This window comes from Bos taurus, chromosome 25 (assembly GCF_002263795.3).
Source record: "Bos taurus isolate L1 Dominette 01449 registration number 42190680 breed Hereford chromosome 25, ARS-UCD2.0, whole genome shotgun sequence".
NCBI classification, from domain to species: Eukaryota; Metazoa; Chordata; class Mammalia; order Artiodactyla; family Bovidae; genus Bos; species Bos taurus.
Window position 1 is genome coordinate 27,184,452 of NC_037352.1, and position 26,218 is coordinate 27,210,669.

At 53.6% G+C, this 26,218-nt stretch overlaps 3 protein-coding genes across 12 annotated transcripts; 1 reads left to right on the forward strand and 2 right to left on the reverse strand.

Annotated features, from left to right (window-relative positions):
- Position 1: 1 nt before the first annotated feature.
- ZNF646 (zinc finger protein 646) lies at positions 2–9,613 on the forward strand. 6 transcript variants are annotated; one of them, XM_002698070.6, is made up of 3 exons: positions 2–436; positions 2,299–7,727; positions 9,004–9,613. In XM_002698070.6, exons 2-3 carry the CDS (start codon positions 2,381–2,383, stop codon positions 9,123–9,125), a joined length of 5,469 nt encoding a protein of 1,822 aa, XP_002698116.2. In that variant the 5' UTR covers positions 2–436; positions 2,299–2,380; the 3' UTR covers positions 9,126–9,613. The 6 variants fall into 6 exon arrangements, with proteins under 6 accessions (XP_002698116.2, XP_059737667.1, XP_005225050.2 ...); XM_059881684.1 differs by having other exon boundaries at positions 2,299–7,307; XM_005224993.5 differs by having other exon boundaries at positions 2–185.
- Positions 9,461–16,511, reverse strand: PRSS53 (serine protease 53). 4 transcript variants are annotated; one of them, XM_059881686.1, is made up of 11 exons: positions 16,367–16,511; positions 14,568–15,178; positions 13,619–13,639; positions 13,350–13,512; positions 12,474–13,032; positions 12,096–12,315; positions 11,167–11,317; positions 10,838–11,082; positions 10,618–10,751; positions 10,188–10,416; positions 9,461–9,888 (listed from the first exon to the last, which is right to left on the reverse strand). In XM_059881686.1, exons 2-11 carry the CDS (start codon positions 14,812–14,814, stop codon positions 9,869–9,871), a joined length of 1,989 nt encoding a protein of 662 aa, XP_059737669.1. In that variant the 5' UTR covers positions 14,815–15,178; positions 16,367–16,511; the 3' UTR covers positions 9,461–9,868. The 4 variants fall into 4 exon arrangements, with proteins under 4 accessions (XP_059737669.1, XP_059737670.1, XP_059737671.1 ...); XM_059881687.1 differs by having other exon boundaries at positions 12,474–12,859; positions 12,974–13,032; positions 14,568–16,511; XM_059881688.1 differs by having other exon boundaries at positions 12,474–12,628; positions 12,767–13,032; positions 14,568–16,511.
- A 107-nt stretch (positions 16,512–16,618) lies between these two features.
- VKORC1 (vitamin K epoxide reductase complex subunit 1) lies at positions 16,619–18,864 on the reverse strand. Of its 2 annotated transcripts, NM_001003903.3 has the most exons (3): positions 18,633–18,864; positions 17,511–17,620; positions 16,619–17,049 (listed from the first exon to the last, which is right to left on the reverse strand). In NM_001003903.3, the coding sequence occupies exons 1-3, from the start codon at positions 18,803–18,805 to the stop codon at positions 16,841–16,843; spliced, it is 492 nt and encodes a 163-aa protein (NP_001003903.1). In that variant the 5' UTR covers positions 18,806–18,864; the 3' UTR covers positions 16,619–16,840. The 2 variants fall into 2 exon arrangements, with proteins under 2 accessions (NP_001003903.1, XP_010817694.1); XM_010819392.4 differs by lacking the exon at positions 17,511–17,620 and having other exon boundaries at positions 16,944–17,049; positions 18,633–18,849.
- Positions 18,865–26,218: the final 7,354 nt, after the last annotated feature.

The following is a 26,218-nucleotide window of genomic DNA, read 5'->3' on the forward strand; positions in this document are numbered from 1 at the left end:
AAGTGAGAGAGAGCTTTCCCGGCAAGGGAGGAAGACAGAGTTCACCGGAGCAGCCCCAAGAGAAGGTGGCGGAGAAACACCTTGCAAGGGGTCTTTCTGGGTGCTAATGACAAGGGACACGGGAATAGGTTTACGGGATGCACCGACTATTGCTAGCGTGGCGCTAGATCACCGTGAACTGGAAGGTGGGAGGACAGAAAGGCCATGCCCAAGATTTGTAGTACCTAAATCCGCTTATATTCCATAACATTTCCCTTAATAGAAAGCAGTAAGTGACGCTCCCTCCATCTGGCTTGAGAAGTTTTTCAGGGAGCCCCACGATAAGTGTCGCCCAAGTACTGAGGTCAGGGCTGCAGAACGCTTTTTCCCCCTCTTCTGCGCTCAGTCAATATGCACCGGAACGATTTTAGCGGATCTTCCCGGAAGTGTGGCTAAGGTTAGTGCAGAACAACGAGCTCTTTGACCTACGTGGGCGGGGTCGGAGTCGCGCGTTAGTTGCCGCTCTCCTAGCACCGGAAATGTGTCTGTATAACCGCTGCTTGGAGGCGGGTCAGAAGCATTTTTAAGGCGGAAGTTTCGTGGGGAAGCTTTTGAGGCTAGGACACTTCCTGTTTCCTAGTAACAATAGGAAGTGTCCGCGGAGCTGGGCGATAGACCGCTGGTTAGTGCCAGCTGCGCCCTTTTTCCTCTACCTCCTTCCTTTACCCCCTCTCCTTTCCCTCTTTCCCTCCTCTTCCACTTCCTTGAGCCCTTGCAGAGTGTGCGTGTGTGGGAGCGCGAGAGTCCTCGCACAACCACCCTTTGGGGCGCGCGGCTGCAGTTAGGGTGAGGGTCCCATTGCGCAGGCGCACTCCCGTTCGCGGTCCCCAACGGACGCACCCGCGGCGGGAACGAGAAGGGGCCACCGGTGTGAGGTAGGGGTCCTAAGAGAAAACTGGCTGAAGAGATGAATGAGGCGAGAGGACCTCTTTGGTAGTTGATTCGGAGAGGAGACTCGAGCGAAGGGGCTTTGTGAGAAGTGAGAATTCCTGGGAGCAGGTTCAGCAAGGAGGTTTAAAGTCGGAGATAGGAGTTGTATGGGGGCCCCCGGCGAGGGGGAAGAGTCCGAGTCAGAGAAGGCCAAGGTGATATAGGAGGCACGGGGGCCTGCTATAGAGTAAGGGCTTTGGAAAGAAGATTGAGTGAATGGGCTTCCTCGTGTGTCAACTGGAATAATAGAGGCATTGTAATGAGTTGTGAGAATTAGGTGACACAACGAATTTTCTTTATTTAGCACAGGGCCTAGCACATGGTAGTGCTTAGGCTGTACGGGTAGCTGTTGTCATCAATATTAAGAGAGAAGGTAGAAGGAAAAACGAGAAGGGATGGAGAGAGAAAAGTGATAAATAGTGGGAAAGAAAAAGGTAGGGGGCGAAGTACCAGAAAGGAGATGGGATTTCCAAGATAGAAGATGGTTTGGAATCCGGGGAACCCAAGAGAGTCTTTCAGAAAGGAGATTTTGTGACCCTGAAAGGAATAGGGCAGAAGGGGGAACAAATCAGCCCTTTTCTCTGTAGGAGGCCTCTAACCTCACTTCTCAGGTCCTAGCCTGTCTATTGGAGAAAGAGGCTGCTTTTTCAGTGCCTCTCTATGAGAGTTGCTCAGTTTTGTCCGACTTTGTGACTCTATGGACTGTAGCCAACCATACTTCTCTGCATGGGATTCTCCAGGCAGGGATACTAGAGTGGGTTGCCATTCCCTTTTCCAGGGATCTTCCTGACCTAGGAATTGAATCTGGGTCTCCTGCATTGCAGGCAGATTCTTTACTGTCTGAGCCACCAGGGAAGCCCCTTTGAGTGCCTCTAAGCTACTCTATTTAGCTGAGGGGTGAAAGATAGAAGATTGGACTTATCTTATTGAAGGTCCTAAGAGAGGTACAAGTTTCCTTTTAAGATGTCATGTAAGATAGGTTGTTTGTTTCAAAATTATAGAGTAGAGGGTTAGGGACAGTAAGATTTTTGGGACTTGGTCTGAAGGCAGGATAATATGTTTGTGATTAGAGATGGGATGCAATTCTTTAGATGTTAGTTTCCTTATTATACTTCTAGAGATGAGTTAGGCCTAGGGGAGCTTTCATATTTGGGGAACCTGTATTCAGAGAAATTTTAAATGGTATTTCCAGAATAGATCTAGTAGAGAGCAGGTCTCTGGGCATTGCTACTTGGGGGTAACTGTGACCTCTGGTGAACTTGCTGCTCATAAAATCAAGAGGCAAAGTTAATTCACGCCTTCCTTCTGACCACTGCCCCCTTTTCCTAGGCCTTGGACCCTCCATCAGAGGAAGATGCTGCTGCCATTTGCCTGCTCTTCCTGAACCTCCAGGTTTCTGCCACACTGCCCCATGGAGGACACGCCCACCTCACTCAGTTGCTCTGACTGTCAGCGCCACTTTCCTAGCCTCCCAGAACTGTCACGGCACCGAGAACTGCTCCATCCATCTTCCAGCCAGGGCAGCGAGGCTGACAGCATCCCTCGGCCCTACCGCTGTCAGCAGTGTGGGCGAGGCTATCGTCACCCAGGGAGCCTGGTCAATCACCGCCGGACCCACGAGACTGGCCTTTTCCCCTGTACCACCTGTGGCAAGGACTTCACCAACCCCATGGCGCTCAAGAGCCACATGAGGACTCATGCTCCTGAAGGCCGTCGGAGGCGCAGGCCTCCCCGCCCCAAGGAAGCCACTCCATGCCTCCAGGGGGAGACAGTGTCCACTGAATCCTGGACCCAGAGGCTTGGCCCTGGGGAAGGCTGGGAAAACCAGAAAAAACATACTGAAGAGACATCTGGCTGTGAGTCTGGGCCAGACCCTAGGGCAACTCTGGGCACGTGGGAAGATCCACCCACCAGACAAAGAGAAGGCTGGGAAAGCCAGCCTGATCCTGAGGAGGGTGTAGAGGGCTGGGGTCCCACCACCAACTCTGCCAGAGACACTCCACTCCCCACCCCAGCCAGCAGTCTCCTTAGCAATTTGGAACAATATCTGGCTGAATCAGTAGTGAATTTTACTGGGGGCCAGGAGCTCACCCAGTCCCCTCCTGCTGAGGAGGAGCGGCGGTACAAGTGCAGTCAATGTGGCAAGACCTACAAGCATGCTGGGAGCCTCACCAACCACCGCCAGAGCCACACCCTGGGTGTCTACCCTTGTGCCATCTGCTTCAAGGAGTTCTCTAATCTCATGGCTCTGAAGAATCACTCCAGACTCCATGCCCAGTATCGGCCTTACCAGTGTCCCCACTGCCCCCGTGCCTTCCGGCTCCCCCGAGAGCTGCTGGAACACCAGCAGTCCCATGAGGGTGAAAGTCAGGAGCGGCCATGGGAAGAGAAAGGGATGCCCACCACCAACGGGCACACAGATGAGAGCAGCCAGGACCAGCTCCCTGGGACACAGATGCTGAATGGCTCAGGGGAGCTGAGCACATCTGGGGAGCTGGAAGACATCGGCCTGGAGGAGTACCGGCCTTTCCGCTGTGGGGACTGTGGCCGTACCTACCGCCATGCTGGGAGCCTCATTAACCATCGAAAGAGCCACCAGACAGGTGTCTACCCCTGCTCCATCTGTTCGAAGCAGCTGTTCAATGCAGCTGCCCTCAAAAACCATGTGCGGGCTCATCACAGGCCCCGGCAAGGAGCCGGAGAGGATGGGCAGCCATCAGTGCTGCCAGCTCCGCTGCCTCTGGCTGAGTCCACCCACAAAGAAACAGAGGCCCCCACCACCACCTTAGACCACCGCCCCTATAAGTGCAATGAGTGCGGTCGGGCTTACCGGCACCGGGGGAGCCTAGTGAACCACCGCCACAGCCATCGGACAGGAGAGTATCAGTGTTCTCTCTGTCCCCGCAAGTACCCCAACCTCATGGCCCTGCGCAACCACGTGCGGGTACACTGCAAGGCTGCTCGCCGCAGCACAGGCCCAGGGGCCGAGGGTCCCCCCAGCCACCTCAAGGTGGAACTCCCACCTGACCCAGTGGGGCCAGAGACAGCTCTACTTTCAGATCAAGGGCCTGGGTGCAAACATGAAGAGGGGGCCCCTGCTGTCCCCCCAGCAGCAGATCGGACCACACCACAGATATGTAGCATGTGTGGGATGCTCTTTGAAGATTCTGAGAGCCTTGAACATCACAGGCGGACCCACAGGGAAGGGGCACAGAGCAGGACTGAGGCCAAGGAGTCACCTCCTCGGGTGTTTGCTTGCCGAGACTGTGGCAAGAGCTATCGCCACTCAGGCAGCCTTATCAACCACCGGCAGACCCACCAAACGGGAGACTTCAGTTGTGGGGCCTGTGCCAAGCATTTCCACACCATGGCTGCCATGAAGAACCACTTGCGTCGCCACAGTCGACGGCGGAGCAGGCGGCACCGGAGGCGGGCTGGCAGTGCCGGCGGCGGGGGAGAAGCCAAACCCCCATCAGACGGGAACTGGGCCCCGGAGCCAGCGGACAGTGAGGGCCTGGGCTGTCCCCGAGACTCTTCCAGGGCAAGTCCAAGTGGAGCCGAAGGCAGCATGGAAAGCAGTGGGGGCTGTTTGCAGGCTGCAGCCGAAAGGGACAACTGTGGGATTGAGAGGAATGAGGCCTGTTTCCAGGGTGATAAAGAGAGCCAAGGCGCTGAGGAAGGACTGGAAAGGATGGAGGCCAGTTTCCTTGACAACGTGGATATCCCAGGCGCTGAGGAAGGCAATGGGACTCACTTCTGTGATGGCCTCCCTGGGGTGGAGGAAGACCAGAAACCAGCCCCTGGCCAGCCCAGCTCCCCTTGCCACTCTGCCAGCTCTGCTGCCTGGCCGGCTGAAATCTCTCACACGTGTTCTGACTGTGGACATTCTTTCCCCCACGCCACCGGTCTGCTGAGCCACCGGCCCTGCCACCCACCGGGCATCTATCAGTGCTCCCTCTGCCCAAAGGAATTTGACTCCCTGCCTGCCCTGCGCAGCCACTTCCAGAACCATGGGCCTGGGGAGGCCGTCTCAACCCAGCCTTTCCTCTGTTGCCTCTGTGGCATGATCTTCCCTGGGCGGGCTGGCTACAGGCTTCACCGGCGCCAGGCTCATGACTCTGGCATGACTGAGGGCTCGGAAGAGGAGGGGGAGGAGGAAGGAGTTTCAGGGGCAATTTCCACCCACAGCCCCCCACTGCAGCTCTCAGAAGCCGAGCTGCTGAATCAGCTGCAACGGGAGGTGGAAGCGCTGGATGGCGCTGGGTATGGCCACATTTGTGGCTGCTGTGGTCAGACCTACGATGACCTGGGGAGCCTGGAGCGTCACCACCAAAGCCGGAATTCCGGGAACACCACTGACGAGGTTCCCAGTCTCATGCATCACCCAGCAGAGTCAGGTGATGCCACGGTGGTGGTGGCAGATGGTGTCTTTGAGGGCACGGTGACCTCTCTCCCTGCAGAGGGTGGGGATGCAAAGCCGGGTGAGGGTGTAGGTGCCACGCTTGCAGACAGCCTTTGCCGGCAGGGTGAGGAAAGTTCTCTGGAGACCCAGCCCCGCCCCTTCCGCTGCAACCTGTGCGGCAAGACCTATCGGCATGGGGGCAGCCTGGTGAACCACCGCAAGATCCACCAGACCGGGGACTTTGTCTGCCCAGTCTGCTCCCGCTGCTACCCCAACCTGGCTGCCTACCGCAATCACCTGCGAAACCACCCGCGCTGCAAAGGCTCGGAGCCCCAGGTGGGGCCCGTCCCAGAGGCAAAAGGCAGCAGTGAAGCCCAGACTCGGGCAGAGGAGAGCCTCGAGCAGGCCGAAGTGGAGAGGTTCCAGAAAGAACTTAAAGTGGAGCCCCTGGAGGAGGGGGCGAGAGTGAAAGAAGAGGCCTGGGAGGAGACGACTGTGAAGGGGGAGGAGACGACTGTGAAGGGGGAGGAGATGGAGCCAAGGTTGGAGACAGCCGAGAAGGGCTGCCAGACAGAAGCCAGCTCTGAGCGGCCCTTCAGCTGCGAGGTGTGCGGTCGCTCCTACAAGCACGCTGGCAGCCTTATCAATCACCGGCAGAGCCACCAGACCGGCCACTTCGGCTGCCAGGCCTGTTCCAAAGGTTTCTCCAACCTCATGTCCCTCAAGAACCACCGGCGCATCCACGCCGATCCCCGGCGTTTCCGCTGTGCTGAGTGCGGGAAGGCCTTCCGCCTGCGGAAGCAGCTGGCCAGCCACCAGCGGGTCCACCTGGAGCGCAGTGGGGGTGGGGGCTCCCGCAAGCTGTCCCGGGAAGATCGGCCCTTTCGCTGCGGGCAGTGCGGGCGGACCTACCGCCATGCGGGCAGCCTCCTGAACCACCGGCGCAGCCATGAGACAGGCCAGTACAGTTGTCCCACCTGCGCCAAGACCTACTCCAACCGCATGGCCCTGAGGGACCACCAGAGGCTACACTCGGAGAGCCGGCGGCGGCGGGCCGGGCTGTCCCGGAGGGCAGCTGTGCGCTGCGCCCTCTGCGGGCGGGGCTTCCCTGGCCGAGGGTCCCTGGAACGGCACCTGCGAGAGCACGAGGAAGAGACCAGAGGTGGTCAGGGAGGCCCAGACGGCACAGAGGGTGGTCAAGGGAATCTGGCTGATGACCAGGGACTGGAGGACAGATTGGGTGGTACTGAGTCGGGACCTCAGCTGGAGGATGGAGCCACAAGGCCAGCAGAGCCAAGTCAGAGCCCCATCAGGGCAGCGGGTTTAGAAGCCACAGAGCCAGCCTCCTGGGGCATGGGGGAAGCAGATGGGTGGCGAGGAGCCCGGGGACCGGTGAATCATGATGGAGGTTGGGTTCCTGGGGGTCATGTGCTGACCAAGCCAGAAGACGAGTCAGGGGACAGTGTCCCCAGAAGTCCTTGTCCCCTTGGCAACACCCAGCCCAATGGACCTAGTCTGACTCCGGTGGACAGCTGGGACAGTGGAGACTGTGGCCCTCAGCCCCAGCCAGAGAGCCACTCCTTTTCCTGCAGCCATTGTGGCAAGATTTGCCAGTCAGAGGGCCCCTTGAACCACCACAGCACCCACAAGACTGACCGTCACTATTGCCTGCTCTGCTCCAAAGAGTTCTTGAATCCTGAGGCCACAAAGAGCCACAGCCGCAACCACATAGCTGCCCAGACCTTCTCCTGCCCTGACTGTGGCGAGGCCTTTGAGTCCCACCGTGAACTTGCCAGCCACTTGCAGACTCATGCTAGGGGCCTCAGTCAGGTGTCACCCCAGGTGGAGGCCAGAAGCCCCAAAGCGGGGGCTGAGGAGGAGGAAGTGGAACTCCCTGGTCAAGGGAAAGCCCCATCAGAACCCCCTAGGGCCCCAGGTGAGAATGTGGGGAGAGCTAATGGAGGCCAGGGTGTTGAGTCCGTGGTGGCTGTGCACGAGGAGCGGCCCTTCCGCTGTGCGCAATGTGGGCGTTCCTATCGCCATGCCGGTAGCCTGTTGAACCACCAGAAGGCTCACACTACAGGACTCTACCCCTGCTCCCTCTGTCCCAAACTTCTTCCCAACCTGCTGTCCCTTAAGAACCATGGCAGGACCCACACGGACCCCAAGCGCCATCGCTGCAGCATCTGTGGCAAGGCCTTTCGGACAGCAGCCCGGCTGGAGGGCCATGGGCGGGTCCACGCACCCCGGGAGGGGCCCTTCTCCTGCCCCCACTGTCCCCGCCATTTCCGCCGTCGCATCAGCTTCCTGCAGCATGAGCAGCAGCACCAGGAAGAGTGGACGGTGGCCAGCTCCGGTATGGGGGCACCAGCAGGCTTGGGCAGAGGGCTGAAGGGTCTTGGAGGATGTGGGCACACAGTAGAGAGTAAACACTGGCTCCATGGTGGGCAGGAAAGCAAGGAGTGAGGGGATCATGGGGATTCCAGGAGGCGGCGCAGGCTGGGATAGGGAGAAAGCTAGGTTGAGGATGCTGCCTTTTGAGTGGCTGAGATTTGACACCTTGAGTCAGGTATATAGGGAGCATCCTGGGTTGGTGCAGTGGCGGGGTGGCAGGGTCGGAGCCAAGGCAACTGCTAGGGCTCCCCTGCTGTGCTGGAGCCAAAGAGCAATGGTCTTCTGTTTGGGGAGGACTGGTAGCCAACTACCATCTGGTTATTATAGATACCTCTGGAAACTCTTATGATCCAGCCAATTAAGTAATGATTTCTGGAGAAAAGGATGGTCTCAGTTCTGCTCTTTCTTAGAGTAGGCCAGGATCCCGGGAATGAGGAAGGGGGCATAGGAGGCACCCCCAGACTGGACTGCTTTGTGGCTTCCATGCCAACTTGTTCGGGGAAACCAGGCCACTTGTTGGCACTCAGCGCCCTGTCCCTTTCCCCATATCTTGTCTCTGCTCCCCTCCTTTTTTCTTAGAAACTGGACCCTTGGCCCTCGCCCACCCGTTGGTCCACGTCTCTCCTTCCCTTTATCCATCCTTCTCTCTGTGCTATGCATTTCCTTTTTGGGATCCAACCAAACCAACCTTTCCACCTGCACACCCCCGTCCCTGCCAACACACCTTTAACTGGAGGACTGAGTCACAGATAATTGTTTCTTTGAAGCCAGGCCCAGCTGTGGCAACAACAGTCATTAGCCCGTATCTCCCGTCCTCTATCGGGAATCTTCATGGAAAGTCACCTCCGCCCAGACTTGTGGAGGAATGGGAGGGCCGGTTCTCTCTGCATGTCACAGGCTCACTCTCCACCTCCTCTAGGGGTCTGTAGCCTTTATCCCAAGACTCCTTCCATCTAGTGCGTGGGTGTCCCTGAGAGAGTAGATGATCCCCTTGACGAGGGATCATCAGGGCAGGTGGGGACAGTGGTGAGATTCCCTTGAGAGTGCTGATAAGGTGGCTTTTAGGATAAAAGATTTCTTGTGACCCCAAGGGAATGAGCAAGGAGCTAATTAGCCAGGTCTGGGAAAATAATTGGGAATTTGCATACAGGACTGTGGGGTGTGGCCTGCAGGGTAGGGAGCAGGGTACATGCTCTGTGGGGTTTGCCCCCTCAGTCACCTCCTCTCTCTCTCCCCAGGAACCTCAAAGGCACCAGCGGCGGGCAGAGGGGACTTGTCATTGCCGCCTCCACCCACCCCCACGGCCCCACTCCTGGACCCTTCACCCCAGTGGCCTACAGACCTCAGCTTCTCCCTCTGAAGTTCCAGTCTCCAAAGATCAGAATATGGGGTGGGGGGGGGGGTGTCAGGGTGAGTTGCAGGGAAAGGCTTGATCTCCTTGTTTTGCTCAGGAGTAGTTTGGGTGTCCCCAGCTCTTTTCTCCTCTCCTCCTTCGAAGAGGACCCAGATCTGGCTTCTTTCCCAAGGAGGGGGTGAGATGTTCCTTCTGTCCTGTCCTTGAGGGACCTCCTTTGCCCCCGCTTTTGTCACCAGGTTCTTTACTGTGACCAGTCTCACCAAGAAACCCAGTGCCCGGCTTGGCCACGATGCTGGGCCACCCTTACCAGCCAGATTCCAACACCAGGGAGAGGCAGATTCAGAGAGCACCCCCACAGGTGGAAATGTTGCCTGTGGAAGGGGAGCCTTTTACTACAATTTGTAACTTATTTTCTAAAGTCTATTTTGTAACTATTTAAGTTTAAAAAAACAGGAAAATTGCTCCCCCCAAAAAAAGAAATTTTCAAAGTACTTGGCTGGTGTCATTGGATCTGGAGGGATGAAGAATAGGAAAAGCTTGGGACGCCTGCATTGGACCGCAGAGCTGGGTGGGGGGCATCCACGGGCGACATCTCCCTGTCCTGCAGGGTGGAGCTTTCAGGGCAAGTTCCTTCCCAGAGCCCTTTGCACTGTAGGACCTGCCTGGGAAAGGTCGGGGGCTGGATGGGAGAGAGGCAGTTCCGTGGGAGTTGCCTTGCTGTGACTGCAGCGTCCCAGAGCCACCTGTCAGCAGTTGGCTGGCTGGCCTGTCAGGGAGAGGAAGGAGGGTGGGGTTGGTCTCAAGCTCACAGCTTCCTTCCCTCCCTCAAAGGAAGAGGAAGGAGGTGCCCCTGAGCCCCTATGACAGATTTGAAAAGTGAGGGCTGCACAGGTTAAGAGGTGTGCTCCTAACCAGTCAATGACAAGAGCCAGTACTTGAATCCCCATGACTCCGTCCATGGCTCCACCCACCGCAGCTGGAGGTGGCTGGGGACAGATGGCCCCAGGCCGGCAGAGAAGGGGTCTGCGGAGGCAGGTGTTGGCAGGAGGCCCCAGGGCCACGTACTCATGTTAGCTGTGCAGCTTCCGGGCTCGGGCTCGGGCTCAGGCTCAGGCTCAGGCTCCTCAGCAAAGTAGACCTGCCAGTCCAAACTGCTGACCCAGTTCTCGTAGGTGGGGAGTGCCGCAAAGACAGCAGGTCTTGCGGGGCCTTGGCAGGCATCTCCGAAGCTGTGTAGTCCAGCCAGGAACCATGTGCCCCTCACTTCGTGCACCAGCGGTGCCCCCGACAGGCCCTGAAAGGGGTCAGGTCAGGGGACACTGCTTTTTGACCTCCTCTTCTCCCTAGGCAGCTGCATGGGGCAGGAGGGGCTGGGGCTGGAGGGGTCTGGCTCTTTGGGAGCCAGTTGGCAGAAAGGATGAGTTACAGGTGAGAGGTCAGGCTGTGAGTGGGAGGGCGAGGGGTCTGGGGTGACATTAGGGGGAGTGGGGCTCACCTCACAGCTGGGCGGCTCGCCCACAACACTGGTACACACCATCCCTGGCAGAATGCTCCCAAGGGCTGCGTGTAGGCGGCTACAGGCCCTGGGCCCCAGGAGGGTCACAGGCACTGTCTGAGGGGAGCCAGTGTCTGCAGGGTGTGGGAGAAGACCCAGCTGCTACCTCAGCCTCCAGGCTGCATGCCCAGCTGCTGGGCTCCCTCTCCTGTCCACATACCTGCTCCTTGGCGGGCCAGCCCCAGGACCCAGCCACGTTCCCCATCAGGCAGACGGTGGTCCGAGTAGGGCAGGCAGAGGGGCCGTAGGCTGGGGCCCAGGGTTACAGGCTGGGCCAACAGCAGGAGGGCCACGTCATAGCCCCCCTCCGGGTGAGTATATGCCCCATGCAGGATGACTTGCTTCAGGCCCGACTCCTCTGGTCCGACCCCCAGGCCTACTGTCCATTCCTCTGGGGTCTGGCGCCTGTGCAAGGACGGCATTGACAGCACTGGGTGGCAGGGCCACCATCAGAAGTTGGGGCACAAGGGCGAGGGAGTCGGGGCTCACCCAATGAAGCAATGGGCAGCAGTCAGCACCACCTCCTCTGACACCAGGGCTCCGCCGCAAGCCAGCTTCCCTTGGTGCTTCAGCCTGGCGTCCCAGGGCCACGGGGAGGGTGCTCCTGCCTGAGGGCCTTCTCTCCTCAGAGATCCACAGGCTGAAACAGATGAGTTACATCATCTGCCCTCTAAACGCTCACTGCACGCCAGGCCTGCGCTGAGTTTCCCGTGTGCTGTCGAATATCCTCACATTATCCTTTTAAGCTGAATCTTTGTTATTTTCATTACCAACAGTAACCAACATTCCAGAGGTTCAGTAACTTTCTAGCTCAGTAACCACAGGCAAGTAGCCAACTTGGGATTCAAAACGCAGGGCCTAAGCTTTTAACCCTGATGGTCCAGCATCATGGGAGTGGCCCGCTCATTCCTCTACCCCGCCTGTCTGCACCCCTCTGGGCTTGGAATGGCCCCAGAACTCCTGGCTCACTGATGCTTCTCTTACCATCAAGATAGAGCTTCCTCCCAGGAACTATTTTGCATGTCATTTGCATGTTAGTCACTTAACGCCAGAATTTACGCCCCACTGAGTGGGAACCCTGCCCTCTCCAATCTTGTGGCGTCCCTGCTTGAAAATTTGCATCTTACCCCCAAGACTTTCAGCCAGGTACCAGAAATTCCTCTTCTTACCTGAACCCAAATGCATAAAGTTCTGAAGTGTCTGTGTCTCTCAGCCATAAATGGAGCTGTTCCCATCCTGGTCTGAAAGGGTCCCTTAAGTCCCCTTGTTAGCCCGTGGCAGTGTGTGGATGCCTCATTAATCAGTTTTCTATTCTGAACTGAAATTTATTCCACTGTGGCTCCCACCTCCCTAGAAGTCCTCATGCAGCCCAGGGTGAGGTTCCCCTGCATCCCACTCCTGACACCCACTGCTCATACCTACACAGCTGTCCTCGTCACTAATCTCCGGGGTCTCTGGGTTCTGGGTTAGGAAGGCTGCCCCCTGAGCTCGAGCCTGCAGCCAGGAGCTGTGAGCAGCCATATCAGTCAGCAGGACAGGAGTGTCTTCCCGGGCACAGCTTGATGCAAAACTGATGATCCCTGCTTGAACCCAGTGTCCATCAGGTTCACGGCACAGCACAGGACCGCCGGAATCTCCCTGGAGCAGGCAGTGTTGTCAGAGACAGACATCTGAGCCCCAGCCCTGGGTGGACACCCTCCATGGGCCGCCCTTCCATCCATCCCTGTGGATTGAGTGTCTGGCCTATGGCAGGCCCCCTTCCCTTCTGTTCCCTTCCCCTGTCCTCCTCCTCAGACCTGACAGGGCCCCTGCATCCCAGGCTGGGGACCCCCACACAGCATCCCAGGCCGGGCCGGACTGGCCAGTGACCGCTGGTGCAGGCGGTTGTAGAGACAGTTACACGTGGGACGGCTGATTAGACGCAGGCGCAGATTCCGTAGGGTCCTGGGAGCTGGCAAAAGAGAGGGGGTTGGGGCCGAAGTCTGGGCCCAGAGGAGCAAGGGAGACTGGGAATGGGAACAGTTAGCAGCTGAGGTTGTGTGACCTTGGGCAAGCCAAGTACCTCTCTGGGCTTCAGGCCAGCACTTACCATCATTGGTGTGCTGATACCAGCCGGTGGCCCAGCAGGAAGTCCCAAAGGGGAAGCGATGGGCAGGTCGGGGCAAGCAGAGGGGTGTGTGGGCTATGGGGTGGGCGAGTCGGAGGAGGGCCAGGTCTGAGCCCTGGCTGTAGTGGTTGTAGGCCCTGGGCAGCTGCAGAGCCGTTACCCCCACCTCCTCAGCCCCTGGGCTCAGACCTTCATGCTGCAGAGAACCCAGGACAACTGACCAGGAGTTCAGTTCTGTCATTGCCTCCCTGGAAGGGGGAGAGGGGGCAAGACCCAAACACTGAGTGCCAACAGAGACAGTGACACCATAGGAGATAGCCCAAGGAGGTGACAGATGGACAAAACTGTGGCTTTGAACAAGGGCCATCCTTCTCCCAACCTCAGCTGTCAGATTTGTAAGACTTCTACCACGAAAGTTTGACATTAACTTGATAGTGTGTTCCCGGCATGTGGCACGTTTTAAATAAACGGTTGTTACTCTAGGGGCAGGGCTCAGTCTTGCAGGGCTTGGGCACAAATCACCCACCCCAAAGCCAGAAATCTTTTGACTGCAGACATGACTCACTTTTCAAAGCAGTGGGCCGCAGTGAGGACCCAGATGTCCGCCACCAGGGACCCACTGCAGATGTGGATGCCCTGCCTCCTCACGCTGGCCTGCCACGGCCACTCGCCAGGCATTGTGTTGCCCTCCTGAGGCTCAGGGGGACCAGGACCTCGCTGCCCGCATGCTGTGGAGAGGCAGGAATCAGGCTGACAGCAGGGCCCTGGCCTGCCCTCACCCTCAGCACGACCCAGACCCAAGTAAGGCCCAGGCCCCACAGCCCCAGAACTTACCACGCTGAGCTGCTTGAAGACCTGGGAAGAGAGAGACGCAGGTGAGCCTTGGAGAGGGGACCTGCCCAGCCCAGACTTGGTGGAGGGGACAGGTTTGGGGGGGGACTGGCCTGGGTCCTTGCTATGACTCTGTCTGTGGCTACTTCACCGGCCCCTCCCAGAATGAAAATATTTATATGAGGTCAAAAAACAGCTTTTATTGGAAGCTATTCAGAGTGTACACTCAGTCATTAATTCTCCTCTCTCAGCTGTGCTCAGCACTCCTGGGCATTGAGTGGCAGGACCTGGGGTTCAGCTTGGGACCAGGCCAACCTTCTTCCAGGCTTCAGAACCCCCAACTCCTGCCCCCACCGCTGAGTCAGGGAGCAGCCTGTGCCTGTGGAGAGCATTAGCTTAATTGTGCCCTGGGCTGTGGAGGCCTAAGAGGAAGGCCTGCGTCATGTCCAAGTTGGGGAGGGCATCAAGAGTTGAGACTCACCCCACCCCTCTTCTGACGACTCGGCCTCCCCCATCTTTTTAGAAAGAGACTCTATCAAAGGGTTCCCTGCCCTGCGTCTTTCCCATCACAGGCACACACAAACATACCCATTGAACATGGGAGAGATGGGACGTACGTAAAGAAGGGGAGACTGGGACCAAAGGGCCCCAGAACTTGCCTAAAGCCATTGTGGAAGGAGAGAGGCCAATGAGGGCACAGGGTACACACACAGGCATAATGACAGTTCCTGCAGACACAGATTATAATCCAGGCCAAGGAAATCACACCCGTTTGGACACAGGCGGCCACATACACCTCCCCCCCCCAACACACACGGACACAGTTACCTTGCCACAGGCTGACTGTCACCCCCCCAGGCAGGCTCCCTCCCACACACCCAGCTTCAGGGGCTGCTCCAGCAGAGGACAGCCCCCAAACCATCACCCCCCGACCCAAACCCGGGTGACTCACCCTCTGTGAGGACCACGGCTCCCAGGATGAACAGCTTCAGTCTCCAGCTCTGCTTCATGCTGCCCCAGGTCAATCTGCTGCCTGTGCGCTGGTTCTCAAGAGAGGCCACCTGGGTCTCCCTAGCTCCACCTCTGCCCCACCCCCAATTTGCTAGGAGGTCAGGTGTCATTGCTTTTGCTGGGCTGGAAGAGGGCCAGTAGTTTCTAACTCTGGGGCTGTGGCTGTGTGACCCTGGGCTATTCAGCATCTCTCCCTGGGCCTGAGCCGTGTCCTCGCTGCCTTGGTTCACATCCCAGATCCCCCTAACACGTGAATGACTTTGGACAGTTAGCTCCTCATGCCCTGTCTGAAAAGCTCAGAGCTGACAAAAAAATGCCTTTACCGCAGCCTGTCAGAGTCAACTTGCTACCAGCAGGGAACCTGGTACAGGTGAAGAGCACGGTTGGCAGGCCTTTCCCACCTCTCTCCCAGGCCAGGGTCCAAGTGGGTTTCACATACCTTCTCCCATCTTGCTTCAGAGGCAGTATGTGCCAGTCTGGGTGTCAAGAGGTCAGACTCTCTGCTTCTTGCTGGCTGAAGCTAGCAAATCTCAATGCTTTTCTGCCACCTTCCTGGGAAACAGGGTTATGCGGGGTCCACCTCCCCCACCATTTTATTTTTAGGCTGCATTGTGCAGCTTGTGGGATCTTAGCTCTCCAGCCAGGGATCAAACCCTTGCCCATGGCAGTGAAGGTGTGGCATCCTAACCACTGGACCACCAGGGAATTCCCTACAACATTTAAGGGGCTTGAGCATCCTTGGATTTTGGAAAACTCAATCAGGAGGCAAGAATACTCAGGGTGCATCCTTTTTCTCTTTCTGACTTCTAACTCAGACCAGCCCAGATTCTTCAGGAACCATGACCCCAACTCAAGAGGCAGCTGTGGCTTGGGTTAAGAACACAGACACTGGAGCTATATGGCCCTGGGGGCTTCCTAACCCCTCCCCCAAACTAGCTGTGTGATCTTAGGCTAATTAGCCTCTCTGAACTTCAAGTCTCCTCCTCAAGACATAGAGTCAGCTCTCTGTATCCACAGATTCCACATCTACAGAGTCAACTGACTACAAAAAAAAAAAAAATCCAGAAAAGTTCCAAAAAACAGAACTTGAGTTCACTGCTTGCTAGGAACTAGTTACCTAGCGTTTATGTTGTATTTACAACTATTTATATTAGATGTTATAAGTAATCTAGAGATGACTTAAAAGTATATCTTAAAGTATATGGAAAGATGTGTATATGTTATGTGCAAATATTACACCATTTAATTTATTTTTTTGGTGTACTGTATGGCTTGTTGGATCTTAGTTAGTTTCCTGACTAGAGATTGAACCCTGCCCCACAGCAGTGAAGGGGTGGAGTCCTAAACACTAGACAGCCAGGGAATTCCCTACGCCATTTAATATAAGGAAATTGAGCATCCTTGGATTGTGGTTTGGGAAGTGGGGTGGGTCTTGGAACCAATTTCCTATGGATACCAAGGGATGACTGTAATAATACCTACCTCATACAATTGCTATAGGGATTAAATGAGTTGACAGATGTCATGTTCTTAGACAGTGCTTTGCATGTGGATAAGTACTTAGTATACATTAGGAAAAACAAAAGAAAAACACAGCCTGTCCTTGTCCTTCCAGGGCTATCAAGACTGGCTTCTAGTGGTAGATAAGGGAGCTGGAGGGGTTAAGGTTAGACTACAGGAAGAACTTCCAGGCATGTCTGCACAGAACCAGAAAGTCAGCTCGCCCTTGCAAGCACATACCTGGCTGCTCAAGAAGATGAGGTCTGGCTTCTGTGGGTAGCAGGCACAAGCTGCCAGCCTGTTTCCTGGGGGTGGGGGCTGATGGCACCCCAGGTTTTGCTGACTCCACATACTGGAGAAGGGACTAATCCCCCTTCCCAGGCAGGCCCTCCACTCTCCCTCTGACTCATATCTTCCAGTCCCAGAGGAGGAAAGATCAGGGGAAGCCCAATACTAAGGTCCCTGGCAGACAGATGGCTCAGATTTGGCCAATTTATTTAAGAAATTTTATTGCTCCGAAACTTCCCTCCTGGAGCAACAGCAGGAGCTTTGGAAATCAGCTTTGGGAACAGAAACAGAGGCACTAAGGTAGCAAACTGTGGCATGTCTGGTCCATTGTCCTGTGTCGGAGTATGGCAGGGCAACGTGCAGACTCTTCCAAGGACCCAGACGTGGCCTTCTTGGGCAAAGGTCACTCTGGCTTGGGGTGAGGGCTCAGTGCCCCTTGACCTTGCCCTGGGGTCCCTGGACCTCCCGGAAACTGAGCACCGTCAGGCCCACATTGATGGCATAAGTAGTGATGCAAACGATGCAGAAATCATAGAGCACGAAGAACAGGATCCAGGCCAGGTACACAGAACCAGCTAGAGACACCAAGCAACTCAACCTCAGTAGAACAGATGCCCAGCGGCCCTGCAGGCAGCCTGTAAAGCAGAAAAGGGGCAGATGTAGGCTTTGGCAACTAGCCATTACTAGAACATGCCATGACTCCATGGTGCCGCCCAGACAGCAGGGGCTACTGGGGAAAGAGCCTCTAAAATGAGCAGCTCAGACAGGCCTCACCAAGACCCTGGTTCTCCTACGTGTTCAACGATCCCTGGGACCAAAATAGTGAATTTTCCTGCTGAGCTCTATGTGAGATGAGAGACAGCAACCCTTGGGTTTCCCCCAGAAGGGAGTCTTTTCTAGAAAACCGGGCTCCTGGGAAATCTCTAAGGGCCCTATGGTTCTGACAGTAAAGACCCCTATAAATTCCCACCTCCTTGGTGCTCAGTGATGCGCAGTTAGTTGGCCATCAGATGTCTGGGTCACCAAGACTGCAAGAGTTTCGGCTGGGCTGGCCAAGAGGGGAAGGGGGCTGTCACAAGAGGGTGAGGCCACTCACCTAACAACAACTGCAGTGTGTAGAAGATGCAACCAAATATGCTGTTGGATTGATTGAGGATGCTGTCTTTGCCCAGCACGTGTTCCACCAGTCCGAAGCCACGGCCCCACCTGGTGGAAGTAAAGTGAAGTCACTCAGTCGTGTACGACTCTGTGACCCCATGGACTGTAGCCCACCAGGCTCCTCGGAACCTGGCATGAATACTGGAGTGGGTTGCCATTTCCTTCTCCAGGGGATCTTCCCAACTCAGGGATCGAACCCGGGTCTCTCTCATTGTAGGCAGACGCTTTACTGTCTGAGCTACCAGGGAAGCCCACACCTGGTGGAGGGGAGGGCCTAAGTTAGGAGTATCAACTCAGTGCCCTGAGCCCTATCCTGGGTTATTTCCAAGAAGCCAGTTGGGCTGTCCTTCCCCATCTCACCCTTCCCCCAACCCCTACATGAGTCCAAGGGTCAGTGACCTCCTAGCATAGCCTTTCTTTGGCCAAGGCAGGATTCCATGTCACTGCCCCTGTCCTCCCCCATCCCCAGGTCAGGCCTGGCCATGGCTCTCCCATAGGCTCTTCTTTTCATCCTAGACTTTCAATAAATCCTAGGGTGGTAAGGTGCGTATAACCCTTCATCTTATTTTACAGAGTTACCAGAGACTGGGAAACCAAGACAGAATCTCTCTGCCTTGGACCCTTAAATCTCCAGCGCCCCCTCCACACTCTTCCCTCTTCTGTCTCAGGTCATCCCACAAACCCTGTATCCTCAAGCATAACCAGACCTGGCCACCTTGTCGCCAGGCACGCCCATCCTTAAGACCATAATCAGTTCCTACACTCGACCCTATCTCCCTGTGTCCTGCCCGGTCACTGTTATTCCTTGTTATCAGGATTCACATGTATTCCCTCGAATAACCCCAGTCCCCAGAACTATCTGTCCCCTTAGCCCCACACTCCTATCTCGGACACACTCGTTTCTCCAGGCAACGCTCCCTTGAGCAGCCTGGTCCCGCGCGTCCGCTCCCCGGGAACCCCAACCCCCGATTGATCTGGCAGCCTGGCTGCCATGCACACCTGGACCCCATGCACCGCTCCCACGAGCAGCGGTCCCCCAAGCCCTCCACTCCCCGTGTACCTGGAGGAGAAGACGCGCGAACAGCTGATGGCAGTGCCCACGTCGCAGAGCGCGCGGTAATCCCGGTCCCGGGCGCGCGCCGCCTTCACGTGCAGCGCGTAGAGAGAGAGCACTAAACCCGCGAGGCAGAGCGCGAGCCGCACCCACCCCGGACTCCGCCAGGTAGCGCCCATGTCTTCAGGTCCTGCCCGAAGGAAGCCTCAGCCGGAAACTAACTGGCCACGGGGCAGGGGCGGGGCCGGATTTGACCACGCCCGCTCCCGCCCCTCTGACTGAACGATTGGCCTACTGGTCTCGCACTCCCTGATCTAATTGGTTGTTCCTATGATTTGGCAAGCGTGTTGCCGCGGTAGGAAAACAGTTGAGGAATGCTGGGACTGGAAAACCGATTAAGGGACTTGGGTATTTACGGATTTGACGGCCTGCCAGGCATGATGGGAATTGTAGTCCGGGCGGCTGCAGTGCCTCAAGGATAATGAAATCTCCGGAGTTTTACAAGTTATATTAATCGGGCTAACAATATATAGCGTTTACTCTAGTGCAAGCCCTGTTTTAACTTTGGAGAATCCTGGAACTAGAGATCAGCGGATCAGGGAATCCAGGGCATACTGCGATCTCATCAAGAACCAAGCGTTTTCCCTAAAATTATCTGACAGCATAGCCTCCAATCCGCCTAGTTTGCCCAGCCATTCCTTCCTGCTGCACCAGCGCCTCTTGCTGGCCGATATCTACGTCTCTCTCCTACATTCCCAGCTCCATCAGCTTCGCCATATCCTGGACAGTATCCTAACCTCTGTTCTATTGTGGCGCCACCTGGCGAAACCTGAGCCCAGATCAACCCAACAGTCCCTCCATTCGAAGGCTTTGACGGGCTAGCTGACCTCTCCCTTTCACACACAGTATTTATTAACGAGCCATCTCACCCGGGATAGGCTTTCCGCGTGGCGCAGTGGTAAACAATCTGCCTGCCGATGCAGGAGGTGCAAGAGACCCAGATTCCATCCTTGGGTCGAGAAGATCCTCTGGAATAGGAAATGGCAGCCTGTTCCAGTATCCTTACCTGGAAAATTCCATGGATAGAGGAGCCGAGCGGGCTACAGGTCACAAAAAGTTGGACACGACTGAGGGCACACACACACACACACACACACCTCATCCATACCTCCCCTTCCTTCCATTTGCATTGGAACTCCCCCCCCCCGCCCCATTTTAGAAGCTGCAATAAATACCCCTTTACAATCAAGTTTTGTTTTTGTTTTTTTTTTTCCAGAAGATTTTACACTCTCAGTCTTTACTTCCTTACATTTTCCTTGCTGCCCAACACAACATAAACTAGCTCCTGCCCCTGGTACTCCCCTGATAACTAGTATCACCAGGAAGCTAAATTCAAAGAATATTTTTCAGTTCTTATCATGCTTGATTCCCAACAGTATTAATCCTTCCTGGGAACCCTGTCTTCCTCTGGCTTTTGTTATATTTCACTCTTCTAAATGGCCCTCCTCCCTCCCTGGCTGCTTCTTCTCAGGCCTACTCCTCTTCCAGACAATGTGGTCAGTGGAATAATGGCTCTTAAAGATGTGTGTGTGTGTTGTGTGTGTATCAGTTGCTCAATCATGTCTGACTCTATGTGACCCCATGGACTATAGCTCTCCAGGCTCTTCTGTCTATGGAATTCTCCAGGCAAGAATACTGGAATGGGTTGCCATTCCCTTCTCCAGGCTCCCAAAGATGTCGGTGCCCTAATTCTTGGGACCTGTGGACATATTAGTTTACATGGCAAATGGGAATTAAGATTGCATGTGGAATGAAGGCTACTAATCTGCTGATTTTAAAACAGATTATCCTATGGGTCCAATGTCATCACAAGGGTCCTTAAAAGTGAGAGCAGCAGAAGAGTCAGAAGGCGGTGTGACTACTGAAGAAAAGCAAAAAGAGATCAATGTTGCTGGCTTTGAACATGGAGGAAAGGGGTCATGAGCTAGGGAATGTGGGTGGTCTCTAGCAGCAGGAAAAGTTAAAGAAATGGATTCTCCTCTAGAGCCTGCAGAGAGGAAGTTTTTGTTGTTGTTTTGTTTTTTGGCTTCACAACATGGCTTGCAGGATCCTAGTTCCCTAACCAGGCACCAAATCCCTGCTCCCGAAGTGGAGGTGCAAAGTCCTAACCACTGGCAAAGTCCTAATCACTGGATCTCCAGGGACTTCCCCAGAAAGGAACTATTGCCATCCTGATTTTAGCTCAGTGAGACCCATGCCAGACTTCTGAACTCCAGGACTATAAGATAATAAGTTCATGTAGTTTTAAGCTACTAAGTTTGTGGTAATTTGTTATAGCAGCAATAGGAATCTAGTACAGAGCACTATAACTTAGGCCAGTTTCTCAGCTCTTTCCACAGTTTTCTGGCGTGTTCCTATTATTTGTGGCTGACTTCTTCCCAAATGAGTGATCTAAGAGGGAGTAAAATTCCCTGGTGGCTCAGATGGTAAAGCGTCTGCCCACAGTGTGGGAGACCTGGGTTCGATCCCTGGGTTGGGAAGATCCCCTGGAGAAGGCAATGGCACCCCACTCCAGTACTCTTGCCTAGAAAATTCCATGGATGGAGGAGCCTGGTGGGCTACAGTCCATGGGGTCACAAAGAGTCGGACACGACTGATCGACTTCACGACTTCACAAGAGGGAGTAAGGTGGAAACCACAGTATCTTTATGACTCAGCCTTGAAAGTCACACGTTGTCATTTATCTTATTGGGTCAGGTCAGCTCTGTTTAATGTGGGAAGAGACTCCAGAGGGATATAAATACAGGGAGGTGGGATTCATTGAGGTCTTACTGCTGTTTAACAAATTACCACAAAAATAAAGACTGAAGAGAAACAACCTTTTCATTTTCTCTCAGTTTTTAAGAGTTAGGAATTCGATGTGAGAATTTTGCCTGGGCAGTACTGGCTCACATAACTGCAGTCCGATGATGACTAATATTGGAGCAATGGGAGGCTGATAACTTGGCTTCTCTCTCTCTTCTTTGTTTTTGGCTGTGCTGGGTTTTTGTTGCTGCGAGTGGGCTTTTCTCTAGTTGTGGCGAATGGAGGCTACTCTCTAGTTGCAGTGTGAGGGGTTCTCATTATGGTGGCTTCTCTTGTTGCACGGGCTCTAAGCTCACAGGCTTCAATAATTGTGATGCGAGGGCTCTACAGCACAGGCTCAGGAGTTGTGGTGCAAGGGCTTAGTTGCTCCGTGGCATGTGGGATAGATCTTCCTGGCCCGTGTCCCCTGCACTGGCAGGGGGATTCTTTAGCACTGAGCTACCAAAGAATTATGCCCCCTCCCCTTCGTGTAGCCTCAGGGACTCTCTGTAAATCCATGTAGGCACTCCTCCATAGGGGCTACTTAGGGCTTCCTCACAGCATGGCAGACTCCAGGCCACAGCAACCAGTTTCCAAAACTGTCTTCCATGATTTCCACCTCCTGGTATACATACCATTGTGTAATTTCTTCCCACCCTAAATAGGGCTGACCTGGCCCAATGGGATAATGCAGACATGATGGTTTATGAGTTTGGAGGCTGTTATTAGGATATTGTGGCTTCCATCTTGCTCCCTTTTAGATCACCCACTCTGGGTGAAGTCAGCTGCCATGTTTGCCTAATTCCTAACCCAAAGAAAGTGTGTGAGATAATAAATATTTATTGTTTTGAACTGCTATATTGTGAGGGTAATTTGTCACACAACAACAGATAATTAATACAGGGCAATCAGGGACTCCTGTGGTAGTCCAATGGTCAGGACTATGTGCTTCCAATGCAGAGGGCATGGGTTCGATCCCTGGTTGGGGAGCTAGGGTCCTATATGGCCAAAATAATGACTACCAAAAAATAAATAATTTAAAAATACAGGGCAATTAGATTGCTTATGTGACTACTCAGGTCTCCAGTAAAAGTTCTCCAGGGAACCAAGTAGCAGCTGTATCATCTTTTATGATCTAGCTTCATACATCATCATTTAGTATCCCTTCCACTGTAATCACAAATCTGCTTAGAACAAATGGGAAGGAAATCAGAACTTCACCTCTTGATAAGAGAAGGCTCAAAATCATGAACTAAGAAGTTCAGGGACTTTCTTGGTGATGCAGTAGATGGGAATCCACCTGCCAATGCCAGGGAAACAGATTTGACTCCTGGTCTGGGAAGATTCTACATACTGTGGAGCAACTAAGCCCAGGCACCACAACTACTGAGCCTGAGCTCTAGAATCCATGTGCTGCAACTATTGAAGCCCACACACCCTAGAGCCCGTACTCTGGAACAAGAGAAGCCACAGCAATGAGAAGCCAGAACACTGAAACAAAGAGTAGCCCCTGCTCACCTCGACTAGAGAAAGCCCATGCACAATACTGAAGACCAAGTACAGCCATAAATAAATATATAATTAATTAATTTTTAAAAAAAGAGAAGTTCATGTGGGTGTGTGGGGTGCAGCATCTATGGGAAATACAAATTGCCACATGAGGCAGATTTTTCTCCACCCACGTCTTCTCTTACTCCATACAGATTACAGCTTCTGAGCTCTGAGCCCAGATCTTGATCCTGGGTTCCAAACCCCATAGTAGAAACACTTCTAGGACCTCTTCATCTGGATATTCTCACAGGTCAATCTGATGAAATGCAACACACTCAAAACTGAGCTCCTATGTTACTCAGCTATAAAAAGAAATGATATTGGGTCATTTGTGGAGACATGGATGGATCTAGAGGCTGTCTTACAGAGTGAAGTGAGTCAGAAAGAGTAAAACATATCATTTATTAATGCATATGTGTGGAAACTAGACAATGGTATAGATGATCTTATTTGCAAAACAATATAGTGGTTTAGAGTTTAAGGATCTGTCTTCCAAGGTAGGGGACCCAGGTTGATCCCTAGTCAGGGAACTAAGATTCCACATGCCGTGGGGCAACTAAGCCCTAATGCCTCAACTAGAGAGCCCGAACCCTGCAACAGGAGAAGTCAGTGTAACGAAAAGCCCATGTGCCATCATGAAGACTTATCACAGCTCAAAAAACTCCAACAACCCTCCCCCCACACACAAAAACAGAAATAGAGACATAGATATAGAGAATAAACATATGAACATCAAGAGGGGAAAGGGGGTGTGGTGGGATGAATTGGGACTTGGGGATTGACTATATACAGTACTGATGAAAAAGTGAAAGTTAGTCGCACAGTTGTGTCCGACTCTTTGCGATCCCATGGACTATAGCCTGCCCAGCTCCTCTGTCCATGGACTCCTCCAGGCAAGAATACTGGAGTAGGTTGCCATTTCCTTCTCCAGGGGATCTTCCCAATCCAGAGATCGAACCCAGGTCTCCTGCATTGCAGATAGATTCTTTACCAACTGAGCCACAAGGGAAGCCCCACACTACTGATACTGTGTATAAAAATAGAGTCCCAGGTGGCTCAGTGGTAAAGAATCCCCCTCAATGCAGGAGACATGGGAGACCCAAGTTTGATCCCTGGGTTGAAAAGATCCGCTGGGGGAGCAAATGGCAATCCAGTCCAGTACTCTTGCCTGGGAAATCCCACGGACAGATGACCGACGGGCTGCAGTCCATGGGGTCACAAAGAGTTGGACACGACTGAGCACTCATGCACATAACATAGATAATTAATGAGAGCCTACTGTATAGCTCAGGGAATTCTATTCAGTGCTCTATGGTGACCTAAAGGAAATCCCCAAAAGAGGAGATGTATGTATACATATAGCTGATTTACTTTGCTGTATAGTAGAAACTGGAGAAGGCAATGGCACCCCACTCCAGTACTCTTGCCTGGAAAATCCCATGGACAGAGGAGCCTGGTAGGCTGCAGTCCATGGGGTCACTGAGTACGACACGACTGAGCGACTTCACTTTCACTTTTCACTTTCATGCATTGGAGAAGGAAATGGCAACCCACTTCAGTATTCTTGCCTAGAGAATCCCAGGGATGGGGGAGCCTGGTGGGCTGCCATCTATGGGGTCGCACAGAGTCGGACACGACTGAAGCGACTTAACAGCAGCAGCATAGTAGAAACTAACAACGTTGTAAAGCAATTATACTCCAATAAAAATTAGTTTAAAAAGATAAAATCTGAACGGTTTACAAAGGGCAAACTAAGCTCTTTACCTTCTCCAAATCTGGCTCTTCTCTGGGGTTTCCCATTTTAACCTTGGCCTCCCCCAGTCCACCCAAACCACTCCTCCTGGACATCTCTCTCACTCCTGGTAATTTATGCAGACCACTACCTTGACCCAAACCATCATCAGCTCCTACCTAGACAAATGTAGTAGCCTCCTCTCTGGTCTCTCAGATATTTGTCCGTCACCCCAACATACATTCTCCATGCAACAATCAAAGTGATCCTTTAAAAATAAAAACAAAAAACAAAATAAAGATGTAGCTTTGTCACTCTGCCTTTCAACAGCTCAGAGAAGAAAGCCCAATATTTCTTTCATTGATTTAACAAATGTTTATTGAGCACCTGTTACATGCCAGAGACTGTGTTAGGGGCACAAGATAAATCAGTATAGCAGACAAATATTCATACATTGGTCTTACATTTCAGGGAAAAAAATGAGTAATTAATATAATAAATTCATATAATATGTTGTTGGTGATAAATGCTCTGGATGAAATAAAGAGTAGAGCAGAAGAAATTCCCTGGCAGTCCAGTGGTTAGAACTCAGCATTTTTCACTGAAGGGGGTCATGGTTCAGTCCCTGGTCCCAGAACTAAGAGCCCAAAAGCCTTGAAGTCCAGCCAAATAAATAAATAACTGAGTAAAGCAGTGTGAGGGGAATGGCTGCTACTGCTACTAAGTTGCTCAGTCATGTCCCACTCTGTGGGACCTTATAGACTGTAGTCCTCCAGACCCCTCTGTCCATGGGATTTTTCAGGCAAGAATACTGGAGTGGGTTGTCATTTCCTTCTCCAGGGGATCTTCCCGACCCAGGGATCAAACCCACATCTCTTAGGTCTCCTGCATTGGCAGGCAGGCTCTTTACCAATAGCCTTACTGGCGTGCTGCGATTCATGGGGTCGCTAAGAGTCGGACACGACTGAGCGACTGATCTGATCTGATCTGATCTACCCGGGAAGCCATACTAACCAGAGGGGAATGGGGGCGATTGCAATTTTAAATCGGATTATCAAGTTGGGCTTTGTCCAACTGACACTTGGGCAAAAGCTTAGAGGAGGTGAGGGAGTAAGCTATGTGGAGGGGAACGGTGTTCTAAACGGAGGAAACAGCTCCTGAGAGGTGGAATGTGCCTAAGTATGTTTAGGGGGAAATAGGTGGGCCAGTGTAATGGGAGGTAAGGACAGAGAGGAAGGAGGGGACAAGTTATTTAATCTCTTTTTAAAAAATTTATTTGGCTGCACCGGGCCTTAGTTGGGGCACGATGAAATCTTCCTTGCTGGCATGCAGGATCTCTTTCCCTGACCAGGGATTGAACCTGGGTCCCATGTATCTGGAGCAAGTAGTCTTAACCACTGACCATCAGGGAAATCTCCCGTATAATCTTTCTGGGCCTCTATCCCGTCCTGTGAAAAATAAGGAT